The sequence below is a fragment of the Berghia stephanieae genome, chromosome 1, assembly GCF_034508935.2.
Source record: "Berghia stephanieae isolate SIO BIC M18660-M18661 chromosome 1, UCSD_Bste_1.3, whole genome shotgun sequence".
NCBI classification, from domain to species: Eukaryota; Metazoa; Mollusca; class Gastropoda; order Nudibranchia; family Aeolidiidae; genus Berghia; species Berghia stephanieae.
The window spans coordinates 40,775,381-40,796,306 of NC_088360.1; the positions used below are offsets into that span (position 1 = coordinate 40,775,381).

The following is a 20,926-nucleotide window of genomic DNA, read 5'->3' on the forward strand; positions in this document are numbered from 1 at the left end:
TTGATTTTTATAAAATGTTTGATACAATGTTGTAATAATATTTGTAATTTCTTGTCTGATGATTTGTCTAAAGAATGGGACAAGTAAATATTATAAAAAAGACAATCGTTGGGACTATTTCCGATATATTGTTATATAAGCTAAGTACCTATGTATTTTAAAGTGTACTAGACTTCATACTAAATTATTTTGATACAGTGGATGATCCCAATGACAATTATAATACAACAATAAAATAATGGGATAATAAAGCTGCTACTGGTGATGACGATGATGATGATGATGATGATGATGATGATGATGATGATGATGATGATGATGATGATGATGATGTTGATAATAATTATGATGATGTTGATGATGATGATGATAATGATAATGATGATGATGTTGTTGATGATGATGATGATGGTGTTGATGATGATGATGATGATGATGATGATGATGATGATGATGATGATGATGATGATTAAGGATTATGATGATGCCAAATCTAAGAATAATAATGGTAAAACGACGAGCGTAATAATAATAGAAATAATAATAATAACAATTATAATGATAATAATAATGATAATAATAATGACAATAATAATAATAATATTAATAATAATGTAAACAGTAATTGTAGTAGTAGTAGTAGTAGTAGTAGTAGTAGTAGTAGTAGTAGTAGTAGTAGTAGTAGTAGTAGTAGTAGTAGTAGTAGTAGTTGTATCCGTAGTAGTAGTAGTAGTAGTAGTAGTAGTAGTAGTAGTAGTAGTAGTAGTAGTAGTAGTAGTAGTAGTAGTAGTAGTAGTAGTAGTAGTAGTGAAGTAGTAGTAGTAGTAAGTACTAGTAGTAAGTAGAAAGTAATAACGTTTACATTAGCAAACGTGGTCTTAATATATAAGTCATGAACGGCATGTTATCGCAGGACTGAGGCTGTTATTACTTGTGTAAGATCAATGAGCAATTAATTAACGCCATATTTGTTTTTAAAATGAAGGAAATGTTAAAAGTAAATTTGAAAACCACGAATAAGTGCAAAAAATAGTATAGTCATAACGGAAAATTGTTTGCAGACATGAATCAACGTTACAACTTGGTAAACATAATTTGTCCCCAAAAAATGCAACTTGGCGACTTTATTTTGTGTTCTTATTAGTTAAATAATGCCACTGCTGGCAGACACAGCAGTTACGTTTACATATGGCGAGGAAACAGTTTCAGTTTTAACATATCAGTGAATTTCCCAAGGAGGCAGCGCTAAAATAATAAAGACAAAAACTCCCGATTTCACAAATCCAAACCCGCCAACTCATCTCCGCAGGCGAAGTTGATATCATATTTGATAGAGCAGACCGGGCAAAAAAGCACATACCAACAATATCTAATATTCTTCGACATTGGAATCTAGAGATGAACGGATCCAAAACAGAAATCACAGTGGTTAACAAGAAACAAGCGGAATTGGAAAATGTAAGTAAGCTCAGAAACTTGATTAATGATAATGAAAACATCAAACGGAGAAAAATGCTAGCTCAAACTGTATTCAGAGAACAACAAAAGGTTTGGAATAGAACGAACATCATTAAAAGAATACGCCTTTACGAAGCGCTAGTGCTGCCAATCCTCATGCACAACTGTGGTGCGTGGGGTCTAACAAAAAATAATTTGGACACCCCGGACTCCCTTCATCGCAAACAATTGAGACGAGCTATTGGGGTACATTGGCTAGAAACAAAATCAGTAATGAGGATGTAAAAGACCGATGCAAAGTACAACCAGTCAGTACGCGAATAAAGCAGCAAAGATTGAGGCTGTTTGGAAATGTGCTCGACGAGATAAAGATATTCCCGCACAACCCTCAATATGATGGATGCTTACTTCAAACAAGGAGTCAAAGACAGAGGGCTTACACCAAGTTCACTTCCAACAACGTTATTTCAACAACACACGGAAACATCCAATTGCCTCAGCACCTTAACACATACGATGACCTTCAAAAGTGAAGACCACTTGCACTGGACAGAGGTTTATGAAAACAAATTACTAACTGGACACCTGAAACAGACTGAAACACTCGAAGTAATACACACATTGTTCACGGCAACGTCCATAGAGACAGCGCTGCCATATTCATTCATTAGTTTACAAATGTATTTTAGTCGTGCAACGACAAAGGCGTGAGTAGAAAGAAAAATTCTAATTTTACAAGATAAAGAAACTCTTTAAAAGCAACGATAATGTTAACCAGGTTGTCACGTTCATATCGTCAAATTCTGCCATAAAGCCTAGGCAGAGCAAAGAACAATGCAATACAGCATTGGTGAGACCCAGCTAGGATACAGCTGCAGTGTAAAGTAAAGCCATATACCAGTTTGAAAAAGCCCAAGGAGGAAAGCGGGGGGGGGGGGGGGGGCAAAATTGTCCATAACAACTATGACAACAGAGAAAAAGAGGAACAAACATGAACAACTGGAAGATAGGAGGTATCATAAACTGAAGATCTTCTTTAAAGGTATACAAAGACAAGCCGTCATTCCGATAAAAAACCAACCAAAATATATCCAAGAAAGGAGCACTACTACATTTCTTATTATCTGAAATTAAGTATGAGTTTTGGTGCCATTTTACATTCTTAATAAATGTTAAGATTTTAAAAGTATTAGTAATATGATTTAAATGAAAATAGTAATTTTGATAATATACACAATGTTGATAATGAAACAGCAATAGAAGTGATCAATTAGACATTAATGTGGAAATAGTATCAAAAATGTTGAAGACTCAAAACAAAGATGTCTGCCATCGTGGATGAGCACCGTTCTCTTCAGCAAACGATCCAAAAGGAAGATATAATCCATGCACATCACTGGCATTTTAGTGGACCAATTTGAAGTCTACCAGCTTCGTCGTTCATTCCGTCTCCTGGAGACAAATATTAGCCTTAGATACTTTTATTTTTAAAACTTGAGCTTTTATATAGCGCAACATCTACCAAACGTGCTCAGCGAGCTTTACAGAGGGTCGCTAGCCAGAAGCAACACTTAATATGTAGGACGATAGATGACACCTATTAGGCGATATCAGAACTTTTTCGACCAGAGACAATGCTGTTAACGGCCGGGTACTCATTTTATACTTTGGTATGGTTATACAATGTGAATAATAAGCATTTACCAAGAACTCAACTATGCGCTGTTCGGCACTTGACCCCAGGACTTTACGATCGAAAGGCAGCAGCCTCTTATGGTTTTCACACTACTATGTTATGACGATCGACCCAATCAGCAAAGTCTGGTCCGCATTCGTGCACCGTCGCAACCCGCCGGGTAGCATCGTCACAACACACCGTTCGACTAGATGCTCTGTCGTCTCAGGTTCTTGCCCACAGAGAGTACATGTTGGACAGGTAGAAAGACCCCACCGATGAAGCGCACTGGCCGTGAGGCAGCTCCTCGACCGAGGCCGATGCGCAGTCACCCAGTGTCTCCTCTAACTGGTATCAAATCCTGGCAACTTCTCACCAAGCCTAGAGGAGATTACGTCGGCGCCCCCAAGAGGGATTGAATTCGTCCAAACCGATTTCCATCTCGTATGTGCAGCTCTAGACGTAGTCAGGGATTCTGCATACAAGGGTTGCCGGGACTTATTTCGGCTCGAAGCGGGGGCGCCGTCCATTATGCGCATCAGAGGGGTATCCCCATTCACTCTCTCTTTGATCTTACTCAGCCAGTTTCCCGTAATCGTCTATCTCCGGACATCGGGGGGCTGGATCGCTGCCATTATCGGGCCCCATTCTCTGGGGTTGCTGCTAGCGTTCCTGACACTATATGCATCGACTTGCGAGGTTTTACATCCACCTTCTCAACGTTTCTGCTTCTACCCCACACTGGAGCGCAATACTCCGCGGTGGAATAGCATAGTGCCAAGGCGGACGTTCTCAGGAGCGCTTGTCTAGCGCCCCAAGTCGATCCCGCCAGCTTCCTCAGAAGACTGTCCCGCTTCTCTATCTTCCGGGCAACCCCTTCGAGATGCACCCGATAGATAAGGCTGCGATCCAACGTTCGGTTTGCGGGTGTGCAAGGCACTGCATAGGTGGAATGCAGTGGCCACGGTTTTTGAAGTGGTCATCTTCAGGTACCATTTGTCGAAGTAGGATTTGAGTCTGGTGACGTCCTCGCTGAGTACGCTCTCGAGACGGGTCCACACTTTACTCTCACGTAACGAGTGTCCGGTCGTCCGCGTATCCCAGCCTCAAGGAGGAAGTGTTCGGCATATCGCTAATGTAAACGTTAAACAACATTGGCGCAAGTACCGACCCTTGAGGGACCCCATTCTTCAATTTCCTTACTTTGCTCGTGGCGTCTCACAGCGCGACGTGGAATTGCCTTTCCCCTAAGATCGAAGAGAACAACTTCAAGGTCCTTTTGCACCTTATGATTTTTGCTAGTTTGAGCATCAACCCTTCACACCAGACTGTATCGTATGCCGCTGATATAACGACAGCACCTGTTTGATGTTTTCTCTCGTACCCATGCTGAATATGCTCTGTAAGGGCAATGACCTGCTCCGTGGTGCGCCTCCCTTCCCTGAAGCCCGCCTGCTCGGGTGGCAGGACAGCGTCTAGGACCGGCCCCTATCGGTTTAATAGAACACGCTCCAACAATTTGTAAAGACCGCTCAGCAGAGATATGGGTCTGTAACTGTCGGCCTCCTTCGCTGGTTTCCCGGGCTTCAGGATGGCAACTATCTTTGCATGCTTCCACACGACTTGTGGAAGCTTTCCTTTTGCAAGGACGTCGGACATTGCCTCTGCCAGCCAGGCCCGTGCCCTGGGGCCCAGATGCGTCACCATATTGGGATATACATCATCTATCCCTGCTGCTTTGCCTTTCTTTACATCGCTAATGGCTGCACCCACTTCTCGGAGACTGAACGGGACCGTCAAGTCCGACTCCTCCGCAGGTAACGAGTCCTAAATCGTACGGTACGCCTTGCGGACACCGCGCTCAAAAGCCTGATTAGGGACCCGTTTGCTACGGTCTTAATGTTCTTGGCAATTGTGTCTGCCTCACATTCCGGTGCAGCCTTCGCGTAATTCCGGTCCGGGTCCAATTTCTTTATCAGACGCCAAGCGTGGCGGCCGGAGTGTGTAAAGTCGAGACTTTCCACGGTCTCCTGCCACCGTTGCTTCCTTCCCTCTGCCAGAGCCTGAAGTTGTCTATCGGCTACGTCCTGTGACTGGGTCTGCTGGTACTCTTTGTACACCTCTTCCGACTCTGCTGTCCAGCAAGGGGTGTAGAATTTCCGTTTGCCCCGTGGAATAGAACGTTGAGCGCTCTTAACCAGTAGCCTACTAAAGCTCGTTATATTCTCGGACTTGGGAGGAATGACAGGGCAAACCTGCTCGATATGGGAACTGAATTCCTCCCAGTCAGCCTTCCTGAAGTTCCACCTGCAAAGTGGGAGAGACTGCACCCTCGGTATTGTCACCCCCGCTGTGTCAAGAACCGGCCTGTGCTGGCTATGCGGAAAGTCCCCGAGGACTGTTCGCTTCACCTGTAGCGGTTCACCGTTCGCGCCTTTCTTAACGAGGGTGAGGTCTGGAGTATACTCCTTCTTATGGCGGGTACCCCTGAAGGTACCATTGGCTGTAGGATCGTACATTAGGTGTAGATCATTACATTCCATCCATGAGCGGAGTTGTCTTCCTGCCTCGTTGCAGTCTCGGTAGCCCCATTCGTGATGGTGCTATTAAAGTCTCCCAGACAGATGGAAGGATAGCTAACCACCGGTACCGGTGGTGTAGTCCAAGTCGCTCTAGTTGGTTTGTAGATATTATGCAAACACAGTTCACCTACTTCCACGGACATCCGGTTCACCCCATTGCTGTCCGTTACGCTCTCTATGACCCTTACTTTCGATGGCTCTTTAGGGTAAACGCTAACCCCTCCTTTGAGCCTAGATGTGTCCTCGCGTTGGACCACCGTATAGCCTGGGATCTGGAATCGGGAAGATTGCGCGCCGAGTAAAGGTGGGTTTCCTGTAGCAGGAGGATGTTTACGCTATAGTCGGCCAGTAGCTTTGACAAAAGCTCATTTTTTGCCATACTCTGGCTCTCGATATTCTAGGACAATATGTGCGTCAGGTCGCTATCCCCGACATCGCATTTTCTGTTCGGTAGGCCGCGAATCGAAGGTGTAGAGGGACTCTTGCTTTTTACTCGAACGTGCCGACGACCCTGGCGACACGAACGCGGCATTATTTGACTAGGCGGCAGACCGCTTCGCCATTGACTGAGCTGTATTGGAACCATCATATCGAAGCAGTGTGGCGCCCGGGATAGCGGTATTCGGGCACCGGGTTGGATCAAATTTAGTCACACACCGGGGCGAGCAGCTCATGTGGCTCGTTGGCTCGATACCCGGGATGGTCTCGTGACGGTCAACCGGGATTTATACCGTTGCCCTCCCGTGTGGCTCAAGCCCCCTCACCAGCTGCAAGGTAAAGATCCACGAGGTGATCGAAAGGCGAGTGCCATACCACTAGACCACATAGACGCATAATTGTGAACCAACGCATCATGTTGAAAAGAAGGTGATAAAGAAAATTAAGCAGTAGGAAATAAACAATAAGAATTAAAATATTAAAATCTTTTGAAGATTTGAAAACTTAACTCATTGATGTCAAAGAACGCATTTATTAAAATACATGTATTGGTTTGTCCGGCACTGTTTAATTCACAATGTTTCATATCCTTATCTTACACCACTGCCTACTCCCTACATTTTCAATAATGTGTTTTAATTCAGATTTCAAATGTTCATCTTAAAACAGGCTTTTATCAAGTTCACTTCTATTTAATACCTTGAGACGTTGGGTGACTATCGAATAGGGCCGTTTCATCCCCCTGATATCCAGCAAAGACTCAGAAAATTCTTTTTTTTTACCCCAGAACCATCACAGATTGGATCAATTTACCGTGGATGGTACATCTGCACCCACTTTAGATTTATTTACAAAGTTTCTACACCACTGCTGAAATTTAACCTTAATGTAATTGTTGTCCATGTCAAAATCTTCATGAGTGAAGGAGCGCATTAAAGGAAGATTCAGAAATGTATTAAATTTGATTCATTGAAACGTGCATACTGACCGTAGCATATCAATACAAAATATAATAGAATCCATTGATATATCTGAAGTTGAATGTGTCTCTTGGTTATTGTTCAGCGTTAGCGGCTGAGCAGTGCTCTAAAGTGCACGATAGGAGGTAGGTTTCTTGATTAAGGAAAAATAACAAGATATGGGTCTTATTCTCTCGCCAGTCGAGGCAGGTTAAGTTTTGGGGGTGTTATTTAATTGTTTTTAAGAAAAACAACATTCTGCTTATTCAGTTCTTTTATCTTATTGATTCGACTATCTTGACCAAGCGCGAGTAAATTTGAGGCAAAAGCAAGCAAATATCTGATGTCACGTCGCCCAGCAACGATGAGCAGCGTGGTTCTAAACAAAAAAAATCGGTACTTTTTGTTCGTCATGCTGGCTAGAACTTTTCATATGTCATGTGATCAGAATTTATAAAAGTCAAAATATGATCAGATTTATGTTTTTCTCCTCTGGACACACTTTTATGCCCCGTCGGAGAAACATTTCATAAGGGCGTCCGCCATTATTCCGATTGTTTAGAGCCAGTTACTAAGCTACCATGCGTCATTACGAGGGAAGTGACGTCATGGCTGTTGAAGCATATTAACCAGTATTTATTTTTTGGCAAATGAACACATGGAATGTATGACACACCTTCACACGAGCTCGCTCGGACAAATATAGTCGGCTGTTTAATAAACAAGGATTTAAATGAAATCGTGCTCTCTCTGATCACTGTTATTCTTTTTTTATTTTACCGCCAAATGGGTAACGATTTATCACACGATTTTCTCGATCAGACTATAAACGTTTTAGTTGACACATCAAGCGATAGAACAGTGGGTAATTTACTTAGACGCGAACCGTCCATAGTAAAACCTGTGTCGTTCGCTATGTTTTCGAATCACTGCCATTGTTTACTGTATGACGAATGTCCGAGAGGCGTGGTTATATTACCTTCCACTAGCAGCCTATTAATAATGGAATGTGAAAATGCCACGATATAAAAAGATAGAGCAGTTATAAATAAGCATTACCATTTCAATGTGCTCAAAGTGCTTTAGAAGGGGTCGCCAGCCAACAGCAACACGGTTGTCTAGTTCTACATGTTACGGGTTGCGATTGGTCAGGGACTCTTTATAAAGCGTGTAGAACACGTGAAGTGGATATTGCTCTATATAAAAGGTATTTCTTGGTGCTTTTTTAGGTAGTGAAAATGTCTTAATGATCTAAATTGTTAATGTTATTGGAATCGGTGGTTGATTGAGAAGGGACGAACTGTAGTTTTGTAAGTTTTATCGCAGTCTGATTGGACACTCGGTTTCGTGTCCGTAAGTCTTTGCTTCGACTCTTGCTTTTGACGGCGCAAAGTTGAGTTCTCGGAAAGAACATTGACTCACATTCTCTCACAGCAACCAATTTGAAGCTGAGTTCCTTTCCAGTAACGACATTGTCCATGTAGAAAAACAATATGCAACCTTGGATTCGTCCAATATTTTGTTATTGGACCCCTTTGAACACACTAATTGGATTTTGCGTTATATAAAACTCAAGCGTTCTTTGTTTTTTAAGATCTTTAGATATTATATATTTTTAGTTCTAAAATATTGCACTCTTGTAATTGTAATTATTTTCACTTAAAATTCTAGTTTAGGAATTGGTCATGCTCCGACATAATACGGATTTACCAGTTAACTGTCGTACTTTGGAAAAAAACTCGTTTTCAAAAATTTGGCCACAAAACTCGTCCCTGAAATATCGATTGACTTAAATGACCCTTATCTTGGCAAAAATCTTCCAATCCTGCTAATTCGCGAGGTCCCAGGTTTGAGATTTTTTGCCAAGATTAGAGTCATTTAAATAGATCGTGTTTTCTGGCAAAATGTTTGATTAGGAGTTTTTCCATAGAACGGCACTTCAATGGTTATGTAGCGAACCACATTCAAGCTCAACGTTTCAAAAGTTAAGTAAAAATTAAATGAGATTATCTCACCGGTGTCTCCAGCTAAAAAAGCATATAAGGGCAGATCATCTTTGTTGATTATTTCTCCGACATCAGAGCGCCAGACATTGTCATTGGAGTCGCAGTTACACTTTGCTCCAGGAGAGGCACAATTTCGAATGCGCATACAATAACAACCGTTTGTGCCCGGTTCTCCTCCAGGAAAATAATCAGCCTTAGTCTTATCTCTGTAAAAGTAAATTTGAGGATTACTGATATACATTTGTCGATACGCTTGTATCACATATCCTTCATTTTCGCCGGGTAACTAAACTATTACTTTTAGTATAAAGTAAATATCTGATGATGGAAGGTCTTGTTAAATACTTAGGGTCATTCGCTTTTTCTTCTTTCTTTTTTTTCCAACTAAAATATGCTCATTGATACGGTATTATATTTGTATGCGTCTCATAACTAAAATTTTACTTTTAAAAGAAAGTAAATACTAGATGATTGAAATCACCAATTAGTACTAAGGGCCCTATCACCCATGTATCGCCGAATAGGAGTAATATCCGAACGTGAAATTTAAGTTATAATAGTCAGAAAAATGGATTTGTTTAGGTTCATGCACTTTGAAGACCGGTATATATTATTCTCAATAACAGGCATAAACGTAACCAATGTTTCATATGTGCCACCATCTAGTTATATATTTAGCGTCAATTTTACTCCAGCTTAGACAGCCTGGGGGGTCCTGTTAGTTCAGTTGGTAGAGCACTCGCTTCACACGTAAAAAAAAAACGAAATTGATCCCGGATGCAATGGAGATTTTTTTCTGACCCCCTGTTCACCAAGAAGTAATTGGGTAGCTGGGTCATTAAGATCTGGGGAAAAGTACGATAGTGCGATTTACTAGCGTCCAATCCGAAGGTTAACAAGCAATCGCTATAGTCCGTTTCACGCTATAGAAACCGGGATAAACTCTGGCTTCATGAAACATAATCATTGATTTGTGATTACATTTAAAACAATTAGTTACCGATTCAAAATCAACTAGACAAAAAAAATTCTTGTATCTTAATATATAGAGTAGTAATAATGATAATAGCAATGATAATGATGATGCTAATAATGATAATAGCAATGATGATGATGATGCTAATAATGATAATAATAATAATAATAATAATAATAATAATAATAATAATAATAATAATAATAATAATAATAATAACAATAATAATAATAATAAATAGTAATGATGCTGATGATGATGATGATGATGATGATGATGATGATGATGATGATGATGATGATGATTATGATGATGATGTACATTTAGTATGGATAGTTTGCGCTTGGCTATGAAGCTCACAACATTGCCATCCGGAAGTAGAATGGACCAACGCACACAACTACGTGCTATCATGAACTTATAGTCTGGTTCGTACTATTTAGTGAGAATTAGTCATAAACTAGGATGGCAAAGAACAATAACAAAGACCCGAGTGACGTCATCTTCGTTCTAGCTATAGTACTTTCCATCCAATTGCATCTTAAAGTGCTGTATACTAAAAATACAATTCATTGAACAATAATAAAGTTATAAAACACAGCATAATTAGCTTGACACAGATTACATGATTATATAAAAGAAGACCTTTGAGAAAAGTATTTTCGAATAAAAATGTTTTAAGATACGCTTTGAATGTTCCCATTGTTTGCTTTTCTCTGATCTGCCTGGGCAGAGCGTTCCAGACCTTTGGACTAACAAATTCGAAAGAGCGATCACCGAAAGTTTCGGAATTTGTCTTTGGTATACAGCTCATTAAGAGGCGAGCATTTGACTTCTTTTTAATCAGGACCGAAAGACAGTGAGGTAAGGCCATTTCAGCATTTAAAAATAGTGGTCGAAATTTTATACTCAATCTGTGCTTCAGAAGTTGCTGTTTTACTGCCAAACCATTGCCTTAATTGTAACAACCGGAAGATATAGTATTATATCGCAAAACAGATGATCATCCAAAACAAACCGCCATAAGAATTAGTGAAACGCATCTCCACTTTGATTCATTACATTATGTACTTTTCTTTCCGAAAGGAGATGAAGGATGGGTCCAAACATAACATTTTCTGGAAAACGAACAGGTCAGGTCTGGCCATCACTAGTTTATGTTTACCGGCCCATGGAGAGAGAGAGAGAGAGAGAGAGAGAGAGAGAGAGAGAGAGAGAGAGAGAGAGAGAGAGAGAAAGATATATATATATATATATATATATATATATATATATAGAGAGAGAGAGAGAGAGAGAGAGAGAGAGGAAGAGAGAGAGAGAATGGTAATGTCACCTTGCATTGATGCCGTCTATTACAACAATTTTGCATTGATCAGTATGCTAAAGATTAAGAGCAACGCTTACGATATATTCGATTTCATCAACAGTCATTACAAGTTGAACTTTATGAAGGATTAATGGAAGCAATATTAGAAGAAGACTCTGATGGAGTCACTATAGGTACCAAAATTGTATTGCCATCTTCGTTTTACAGGAAGCTCAAGAAATGTGCTTCAATTATACCAAGATGCAATGTCAGTTGTTCGCAGATTTCGCAGACCACACTTATTCCTTACTATCACTTGTAATCCAAGTTGGCCAAAGATTGCAAATGAACTCCATTGGGAAAAAACAGCTACTGATCGACCAGATTTAGGAGCAAAGGTCTTTAAAAATGTTATGTGCATTGATAGAAACACTTGATGCATGGTCCCTGTGGCTTGGTCAATGCCAACAGCCTATGCATGACAGGTGGCAAGTGCTCGAAACACTTTCCAAATTAATTCAATGATTCTACACATGTAAATGGCAGCACTTATCCCCAGTATCAAATACGGAATGATGGAGAGCAAAAATGGAATTCCCTTGACAATAGATGGGTCGTTTCGTATAATCCTTATCTTCTAAGCAAATATCGACCACATTTCAATCTTGAGGTGTTTAATACCATAAAAGCAGTAAAGTATACAGAGATGTCTACTTGACATTTTCAAAATTCGAAGTTTCCGAGGGGAAAAATGAAAAAGTCACTATAAATACCTTTACATATCAATAAGTCCACAAATGCAACAACGTCCTGAATCGAGGGAACTACATTTTCCTTTTCAACAAGATTTATTGAATCAAAAAGGAGAACGCAGTTCCTTAGCTGGAGCAAAAAATTTGCAATTCACATAAAGAGAAGGGTATTTGGAAGAAGCTGTAACAAGGGGGCTGAAAGACACCACACTTATTGAATGGTTTAAAGTGAAGAAAGCAGTCCAGAGGCCAATACACAGCTTTATACAAATATGCCAGAACAATTCACATGAGATAGCAAGGCATGCACTTACGAAAGAAGAAACCAATCGGCAATTGGTTGGATGTATAGTGCTTATCCTGTGGAATGAGAACACTTATTTCTTAGACGTTTTTTGCAATATGTAAGGCGAACTAAATTTTTTGAAGACCTGGGGAGATCACAAACTGGAACTTCACGTTCTACTTTCCGACAGGCTACCTTTGCAATGGGTTTACTGGAGGATGACGATGATTGGCTGAATTACATGACTGAATCAGCTTTTGTTGCATCACCAAGCCAACCCAGACAGCTTTTTTTGTGACCATTTTGGTCTTCTGTAATCATTCAGATTGTCTCTCTTTATAGGACACTTTTCAAGATCAGCTGACCGAAGATTATCATGCTCAAAATATTACCACTGAGACGTATATTAGAAAAACACTCCACGATGTCGAAAGACTTCTTAGAATCCACAACAAATAATGATCAACTGCATACAAGTCTGGGAACCAGATAAGCAACGGCAAATTTCACATGATCGATAATTGCAAATGAATCATGACCAGAAGTCAGTATTTACTGCCGCCATGGAAACAAGAATCTGTCAGAGGAAACAACGTCAATACTGACTCAAAATTCAATTATTTCTCCAGACCAGTGGAATATTTGTCTCATCGACACGCTTGACAAATAAGCGCCTTTCCAAATAAGGACCGTCGCCAACTGAAAGTATGCTCCATGGTATACGTCGGACGTCGAAGAAGCTAAAACAAAGTGTTGGAGAGCAGAAAGACTGCAGAAAACGCCAGGTTTTACCATTCATTGTGAAGTATGCAAGAACACATTTTGCGCCTGGAAAACAACAATAACAAAAGGCAAAGGCCTCGTATTTTCTTTCAAAATTCGAAACTCCCAAATCTTGCAAACAATTTTGGCATCTGCAATGACCTACTTGGACGTGAAAGATGCACTTCATTACAATCTGCAACAAACGAAAGAGACTTGCCAAACAAATTTGTCAACTTTTTTCAAGACAAAATCCAAAACATTCATTCAGAACTAGATCGACATGAATCATCTTTAGATAAAGATACATTCTGCGGTACCTATGTAGACAAGTTTCACCCAGTTTCATCCATTTGCATAATAGAGTTGATCACAAAAGCCCAATGAAATCCTGTGACCTTGATCCCTTACCAGCACAGCTTTTGTCCAGCTCCATCGATACATTTTTACCATCCATTACATTAATTATAAATACATTAAGGCTGTATACGATGATTATTTATCGAGAAGAAATATTTTAACAACTCATGAAAATATCGACAAAATAAAAGCAGCCGTTCTATCCAGACTGACCTCATCGCCTGAACCATTTTTTTTTATCGCAGTGCCGATTACATTTTTGAAGTGTCAACTTATACACTGTTGAATTCCTCAATGAGCTTGAACCTCCTGCATTTCCTTTTGTAAATGCAACACATCAGTAATGTTGTTTAGGTACTTAAACCGCCAATCAGGCCTTCTAAATGGCACCCGTTTATTAACAACTCTAAATTATGTCGGTCTTTATTCCAAGAATAAATCCGACAACGCCTGATTCGGGTTCACCTTTCATATTGAGCAGAAGACAATGTCCCCTTTATGCTGCCATATGCAATGACCACATTTAAATCTCAAGGATAGACATAAAGTGAGGATTTGTTTTGTTCCAACCAATCGTTACACATGGACTATTATATGTTGCTGTATTACGAGCTAGGAGATACAGTGGTTTAAATTTCATGCTGGGCCAAACTGATATATCATCAGAGAAGGCATCGGATGATCGAACATATTTTCTTAGACAATGTGCTTTACTAATATGCCCTCATCCATTGATAAAAAGCAAACTACAAAATTGAAATGTTTGATAAAAATTTACTCTTTGCCGCAAAACTAATGGTTTTAATAATAATAATAATGATAATGATGCTGTTAATAATGATATTAATAATAATAATAATAATAAAATAATAATAATAATATAATAATAATAATAATAATAATAATAATAATAATAATAATAATAATAATAATAATAATAATAATAATAGTAGTAATAATAATGATGTTAATAATAATAATAAGATTAACATATATTTGTTGACCACAATATGCACATTCCAATGGTTTAGATTGCTGGAAAATATAGAATTAGCATAATATATTGAATAAATAAATATTATAATAATCTAATCATAGGACAGCATGTCTCAGCGGCACGGTCTTAACTTTTTACCCAAAAGGTACCGAGTTCGATCACCCGCCGAGATGTGTGGCCTTGAGCAAGTCACTTCCCCCTAGCTCACTTTGCGGTGCTGCACTGCGGCTGACGCCCGGCTATACCAACCTTCCCTTGGAATAGTTACTGAAGACAGATTTCCCCATGGGGATGAATAAAGGTTATTTTATTATTTTATTAATTAGTATTTTATTCATCTGACAATAACGTTACTTCACCAATTAACCCTCTCGTGTTTAGATTCTTTTTGGGGGAGTAGATAATGAGTCCCCTATATGGCCATGTCAATCATGTAGACATCCTTTGATGATATAAGCCTACTCTTTGATATCTTAGTCGCCTTTTCGTTTTCTACGTCACTCATGGCTAAACTCCGCCAGAAACGATTTCATAGGTCCGTCCATCACCAAATTTCAAACTTTTGTTCTCGTGAGTTCTTAATTTTTTTGCACGAAGAACGATTGGCTACTGAGCATCTTGACCTTCAACGATTGGTCGTTCTGGCAGCTCACGTGTCACAGCGGTCAAATGAATTGAATCATCGCTGAGGCAGTGGAAGACGCCATGGAATATTGCGTCCATCGCCACGTTGTTGAATAAATTATCCAGCATGGTCGATAGGTAAAAAAGCAAATTATGTTCTAGTTACATTTGAAACAAACAAAGTATATCACTGATCTCGTCTCTTGAGATATAAAGAATGATTTGTGCCGACTTAAACATGGCAAGAAAATGGCTAATAAAATAAAATTTAAATTCTTATTTATTAAAAAGTCTATTTAACCAGCAATTTTAAAACAAATTATTGTAACCGTTGGTTTTCAACCGATTTCAGAAACTAGACATGACTTCTCAATCTGATTAAATGTGCTTACAATTTCAATTAAACTTTTAATTGCTCCTACTCAATAAGGTGTTATATTCATTGCATACAATAGCGTAATACATGACGGGAGAAGCGTCTTGTTTCGGCCAGCTGGATAGATAGCCTGTGATTGGTCGAAGACTTGAGACGCTTGATTCACAATTCTACACGAACGACCCGGCGGTCTATCAAAGAGGTGTTACAAATTTATTTACCGACTATTTTTCTTGGTGCTAAAATTACAAAGTAATAATTTTGCATCAGAAAAAATAACTCTGAAGTTCCTATCTCTTTATTACAATAAAATTGATACCTCGAATGACAAAATCTACCCACAAATAAGGGAGTTATAAATTATTCATAATATTTTTTAAGTTTACAATAATTATCTTCAAAGTCATTTTTCATCACCAAAGTCGTAATTTTTTACCGATTTTTACCAAACAAAGTGCAATGTCAATGATTTTCATCCGCAAATAAAATAGGATTTAAATCGCAATTTCTGAAACATCTTTTCTTTTCTGTCGGCAAATTTATAAAAATCAAAGCTGAAAACACCCTGCGGCAGTGACAGGGCCTGTCATTTCCTTCACAACGATTGGATTTTACTTACTGAGGCCAGTCTTGGCTACCCCGCCCATGAATATTATGCCGTTGTCGGTTTTTGTCGGGTTGAATCTTAAGTTAATATAAAAGAAACATAATTTTGCTGATGCATTGAAATCAACACTTATTGCAAATTTATACTTATCCAAGAACTTTACTCACTCTTTCCACTCACTCCTACTTCAATACATTGTACACGTAACTGTTCTCTCTCAACACAGTCTTGTATACAGCATTCCTCTTTGTCACTTTTCACGGTTTTAATGTGTTAGTCACAACAAAAGTAGATTTTATCATGGTTAATCTGTGCGGATATGTGGTCTAGTGGTATGACACTCGCTTTCGGATCGGAAGGTCCTGGTTTCGAGCCTCGCTCGGCACATAGTTCAGTCCTTGGAAAAGGCTCTTTACTCACATTTTCTCACCGTACTCAGGACTTTAACAGTGTTATGACTGTCCGAAAAAAATGTAATATCGCCTAATAGGCGTCCTATATCTTAGGTGTTGCTGTTGTCCAGGGACCCCTTGTAAAGCGCTATGAGCATGTTTAGTGAATATTGTGCTATATAAAATATAAATTTTTATCTTTTTAATTTTTTTTTATTTTTATTTTAGAAAATCCTACCTTTTTAACCAGCCAGTAGTATTTCCACCATCTATTGTTGATCCGTGGCAATCCCACCTCACATACTGAGAGCAACTTCCAGACATACTGATAAGTGCTACCAACTGTTCAATTACAAGTTGGTAATCTGGCTCCACTCTGTAAGACAACGGGTTTTCATGCCCCTTCACTTCAACATCGGGTTTGTCGTGGTCTGAAAATAAAACCCAACTGTAATTCAATCTTGAACATAAGTCGATAACAAATATTATATATCACCACCATCGATACCATTGAACAAATGTAGGAAGTGGATTCTAACATAATATCAGTTGTCAAATTTTAAATACAAGGGTAAGCTAAAACTTTGTTCCTCTGAAGTTTGGGCACATTTCGTGCCCAATATAAAAGGTCAAGATGTTTCTTTTTCTTTGTTCGTCTATTTGGGTCCTTTTTAATTTGTTTGTTTATTGTTTTTATTTTTTTGCCCATATCTGCTTTTGGCTATCTGTCAGAGATATAAGGAGTAGATTTTATGTCATGTGACAAAGTCTGCTCAAGGATAATCAGAGAACGATATGTAAGTACCCAGACTTGTCATACCCGCTGCAGAAAGAGAGAGCTACTGTGTCTCGCCGCGTCAGAGAGAGAGAGAGAGAGAGAGAGAGAGAGAGAGAGAGAGAGAGAGAGAGAGAGAGAGAGAGAGAGTTAAATGCGTTTCCTACCACCCCGCCCATTGGAAAACCTCTATCATTTATTTGTAAATGTGCAATCGTTGAATAATAAAAATTATTCAACGATTGCAGAATATTTTCGCTAAATTTATTGGCTAAAAATAAGTTTAAAATACAGCTGATTGGTTATTATGAATAATCTTTTGGTGCGTATGAATACACATTGTTTTAAACAACAATGTTCATGTTTTTAACGGGACAAATGAAATCAATGCAATGGATGTGTTCATTTATTGCTACATTTTAAAAGAAATATTAAAATAAACTCGATGTTTAGAGAAAAAGATATCATTTGACATAGGTAGAACATAGCAACATCCAGTGTTGTAGTCAACAAAATAAAGTTTGATAGCTTCACGAGTGGAGAGTAGCAGATTTTATTGGCCAGAGATAATTAAGCGATGCATTTAGACGATTCAGACACGATAGATAAACTGGGTTCTAAAGCAACGATCGTGGCGCTGGCGGTCTACCGGGATAGCCACGGTCGTGGCGCTGAGCGGTAAAAGGGTTAACACACTGCGTACTCGTATAATATTTTATTTACATCACTCGCTTACGTCACAAATAAAACCAATGGCTGCTATATTCGTAAAGCGGAAAACAAATTATAGACCATTTAATTTACAGATCTAAGTTACATTTATCCATAATCAATTAGAGCAACATTTTAGTTGTACTCATAAAATAAGAAAAGAATATTGTGCGAGGGAAAAATAATAGAAGGAGCGACAACAACCATAAACAGTGTCAAAAATACTGAAGTACTGGGGTTGGACGACATATATCCTGATATGGTGATACGACCAGGCCCTGGGGGAACTGGTCTGGGTGGTGTAGGTAATGTCTGACGCCCTTTCATAAGGAAAAGTATAGTTGCCATTCTGAAGCTAGGCCGAGTAGCTAATGACTAATATCGCTCCTAATATATCTTTACAAAAGTATGTAACGTATGCTACTTAAACGGTGGGAACCCGTTCTAGACAGCCATATCATCAAAGCAGGAAGGCTCAGGAGCGATAGATGGATAACAGAACAATTCATTTTTGTACTCTCTGCTACTCTAGCACTCCTCTCTCTCTCTCTCTCTCTCTCTCTCTCTCTCTCTCTCTCTCTCTCTCTCTCTCTTTCACTTTGTCACTTTATATAATTGGTATAATATACAAATCACCCCATCTATCCCTCCCACACCCCCATCCCAAATTTAAGACTTCCCTACTGACTGTATATCATAATATATTACCAGTCCATCCCCCCCCCCACTCCCCCCCCCCCCCCCCCCCCTCCCACTCTCCCAACCCTCATCCCATACATTTTACTCACACACACACACGCATACACACAAACACGTACATACCCTCTCTCTCTCTTTCTCTCTCTCTCTCTCTCCTCTCTCATACTCTCTCACACCCTCTCTCTCTCTCTCTCTCTCTCTCTCTCTCTCTCTCTCGCTCTTCCCCCCCCCCATTTATCCCCTTCTCCCTTCTCTTGTGCCTCTTCTTGCATCCACATTCAACACCCCCTCCATACATTTACATTGTTTCCATATATATATTTTTGTGTTTTGTTGTTTGTCTCCTGACGAAGGTCAAGGGCCGAAGCGTTATGATGGACCTATCGCGTCGTACGGTCATGCACAATTGGCTAATGTTGGTTGACACATGAAAAAATTATGGCCTATAATAGCGTTGTCTCTCTCGAAATATAATTATAATATCGCCTTACAAGCGTCATTTCTCGTCCTATGGATATGACCAAACTTAAAAACCCAACTTTAACCTGTAACATTGCAAGATGCATACTTCAGAAACCATAGACACCGAACCCGGGCTAAGCGATAAGGATCATGCCCGAAAACTGAAAGTCATCTTGAACCAGTTACTAATATAGTAACCAGTTACTATTAACACCCTAAGCATTACACAGCATTACATATCTGTCGTATTTATGTGTTTTTCACCTGGAAGATAGACAAACTCATCAAACTTTTCGGTACTTAATTGGCCGGATTTACTTGAGCTACATATACAAGGATACCCACCCTGGCAATGAACTATTACACAGTCTTTTACTGAGCTCTCATGGGTTAAAATTAGAAGTGTCAAGAAAATGGATGTCAACTTCCCCATGAAAATGTACACAGTGTCAAAGACGTTATGAACATCACCGGGCCCACCAGGCTGACATCTAACTTGAGAAAATTACTCTGTATTGGCTTACCAAAATAAAGAGGGTCCGACGCATAAGTGATGGTGCGTCAAGTACATACAAGCCGAGTGAAATCACGTGGATCTTTTTTTACTATATTCTAACTTAGGAAAGTGACGGGCTCAAAATCACAAACGTTTTACTCCAATATGAATTGAATCGTGTAATGTTAACTAACGATTCCCGATTTAGGGTTTCGGAATTTGTTGACGTCAGGTAGAAAGATATGCGCATTATTGCGTCATGGAGATGGACCTCTACGGAAGATGGAGTTTCAAGCATGGGGAGGCAACAGCAACAAAATTCGTACACCAATACAAGTGCTTCGGCAACATGTTTCCGTTTAGGCCTACATGGACGAGGTCATTAAGCCAATGATCATCCCGAAGTTTGAGATTCCTTGGCAATTTTTTAGTATGATAACTCTCATCCTCATGCGACTTACTTGTCCTGCAATTAACTAAATCCATGCAATTTTTTTAATCGATCTTTTTCATCGGAGCTAATTCTTCCCTTATATTTCTCATACTTCTCATTTTTCCATACCTGTTTGAAGACCCTCTTCTTAAATTGAATAATCGTTTCAAACAGTCACTTTTTGTTTTATTCTGATAAATTTGAACAGCCCATCACAATGCATTTACGTTTTGGATGGTTTGAGGCATAACTGGGGTTTATAAGACATAACTAAAAAAAAAGAATTTTCTTTATTCAGGAAATTTTTCTTTTTGTACTATTTCAAAGGAATAATCAGGCGTCAGCCGCAGTGCAGCACTGCAAACCCAACTATGTTGAGGTGACTGCTCAAGGGTATATAGTGTAGTGAGCATTCGAATTCGGTACCTTTCGGGCACGAAGCAAAGACCGTATGCTGGTTCACGCTGCCCAATAATTGGTCCAATGCCACTGAGGGGAAAGAACAATAATCTATTGGTGCACTTTTTTAATGTACTCAGGTAAATGGAATTGAATCTGGTTTAAAATGTAAATCAGTATCAGAGTGTCTCTTTTATAAAAGCACTTTGTGTTGCCACAATATGAAAAATAAATCGACCACTTTAATAATATCAAAATATCAGTGCGTTACTCACATTTTTATCTTTGACTTATCCCCCCCCCACCCCCACCCCCACCTTTCCACGCCCCACACACATCAAATTAAATCTAAGATGATGCAACACCAAATACCGATTGCAGTCAGGGTAATAATA

General features: G+C 39.3%; 1 protein-coding gene across 1 annotated transcript in view; it reads right to left on the reverse strand.

The window, feature by feature from the left end:
* Positions 1-7,207: 7,207 nt before the first annotated feature.
* LOC144968750 (contactin-associated protein 1-like) overlaps positions 7,208-20,926 on the reverse strand; it is a 24,836-nt gene continuing 11,117 nt past the window's right edge. Inside the window, exons 5-7 of the mRNA XM_078907434.1 lie at positions 16,795-16,987; positions 9,128-9,324; positions 7,208-7,266 (exon numbers count right to left, since the gene is read on the reverse strand). Of these exons, the coding sequence (XP_078763560.1) occupies positions 7,208-7,266; positions 9,128-9,324; positions 16,795-16,987 (449 nt within the window). The remainder of the gene's footprint in view (positions 7,267-9,127; positions 9,325-16,794; positions 16,988-20,926) is intronic.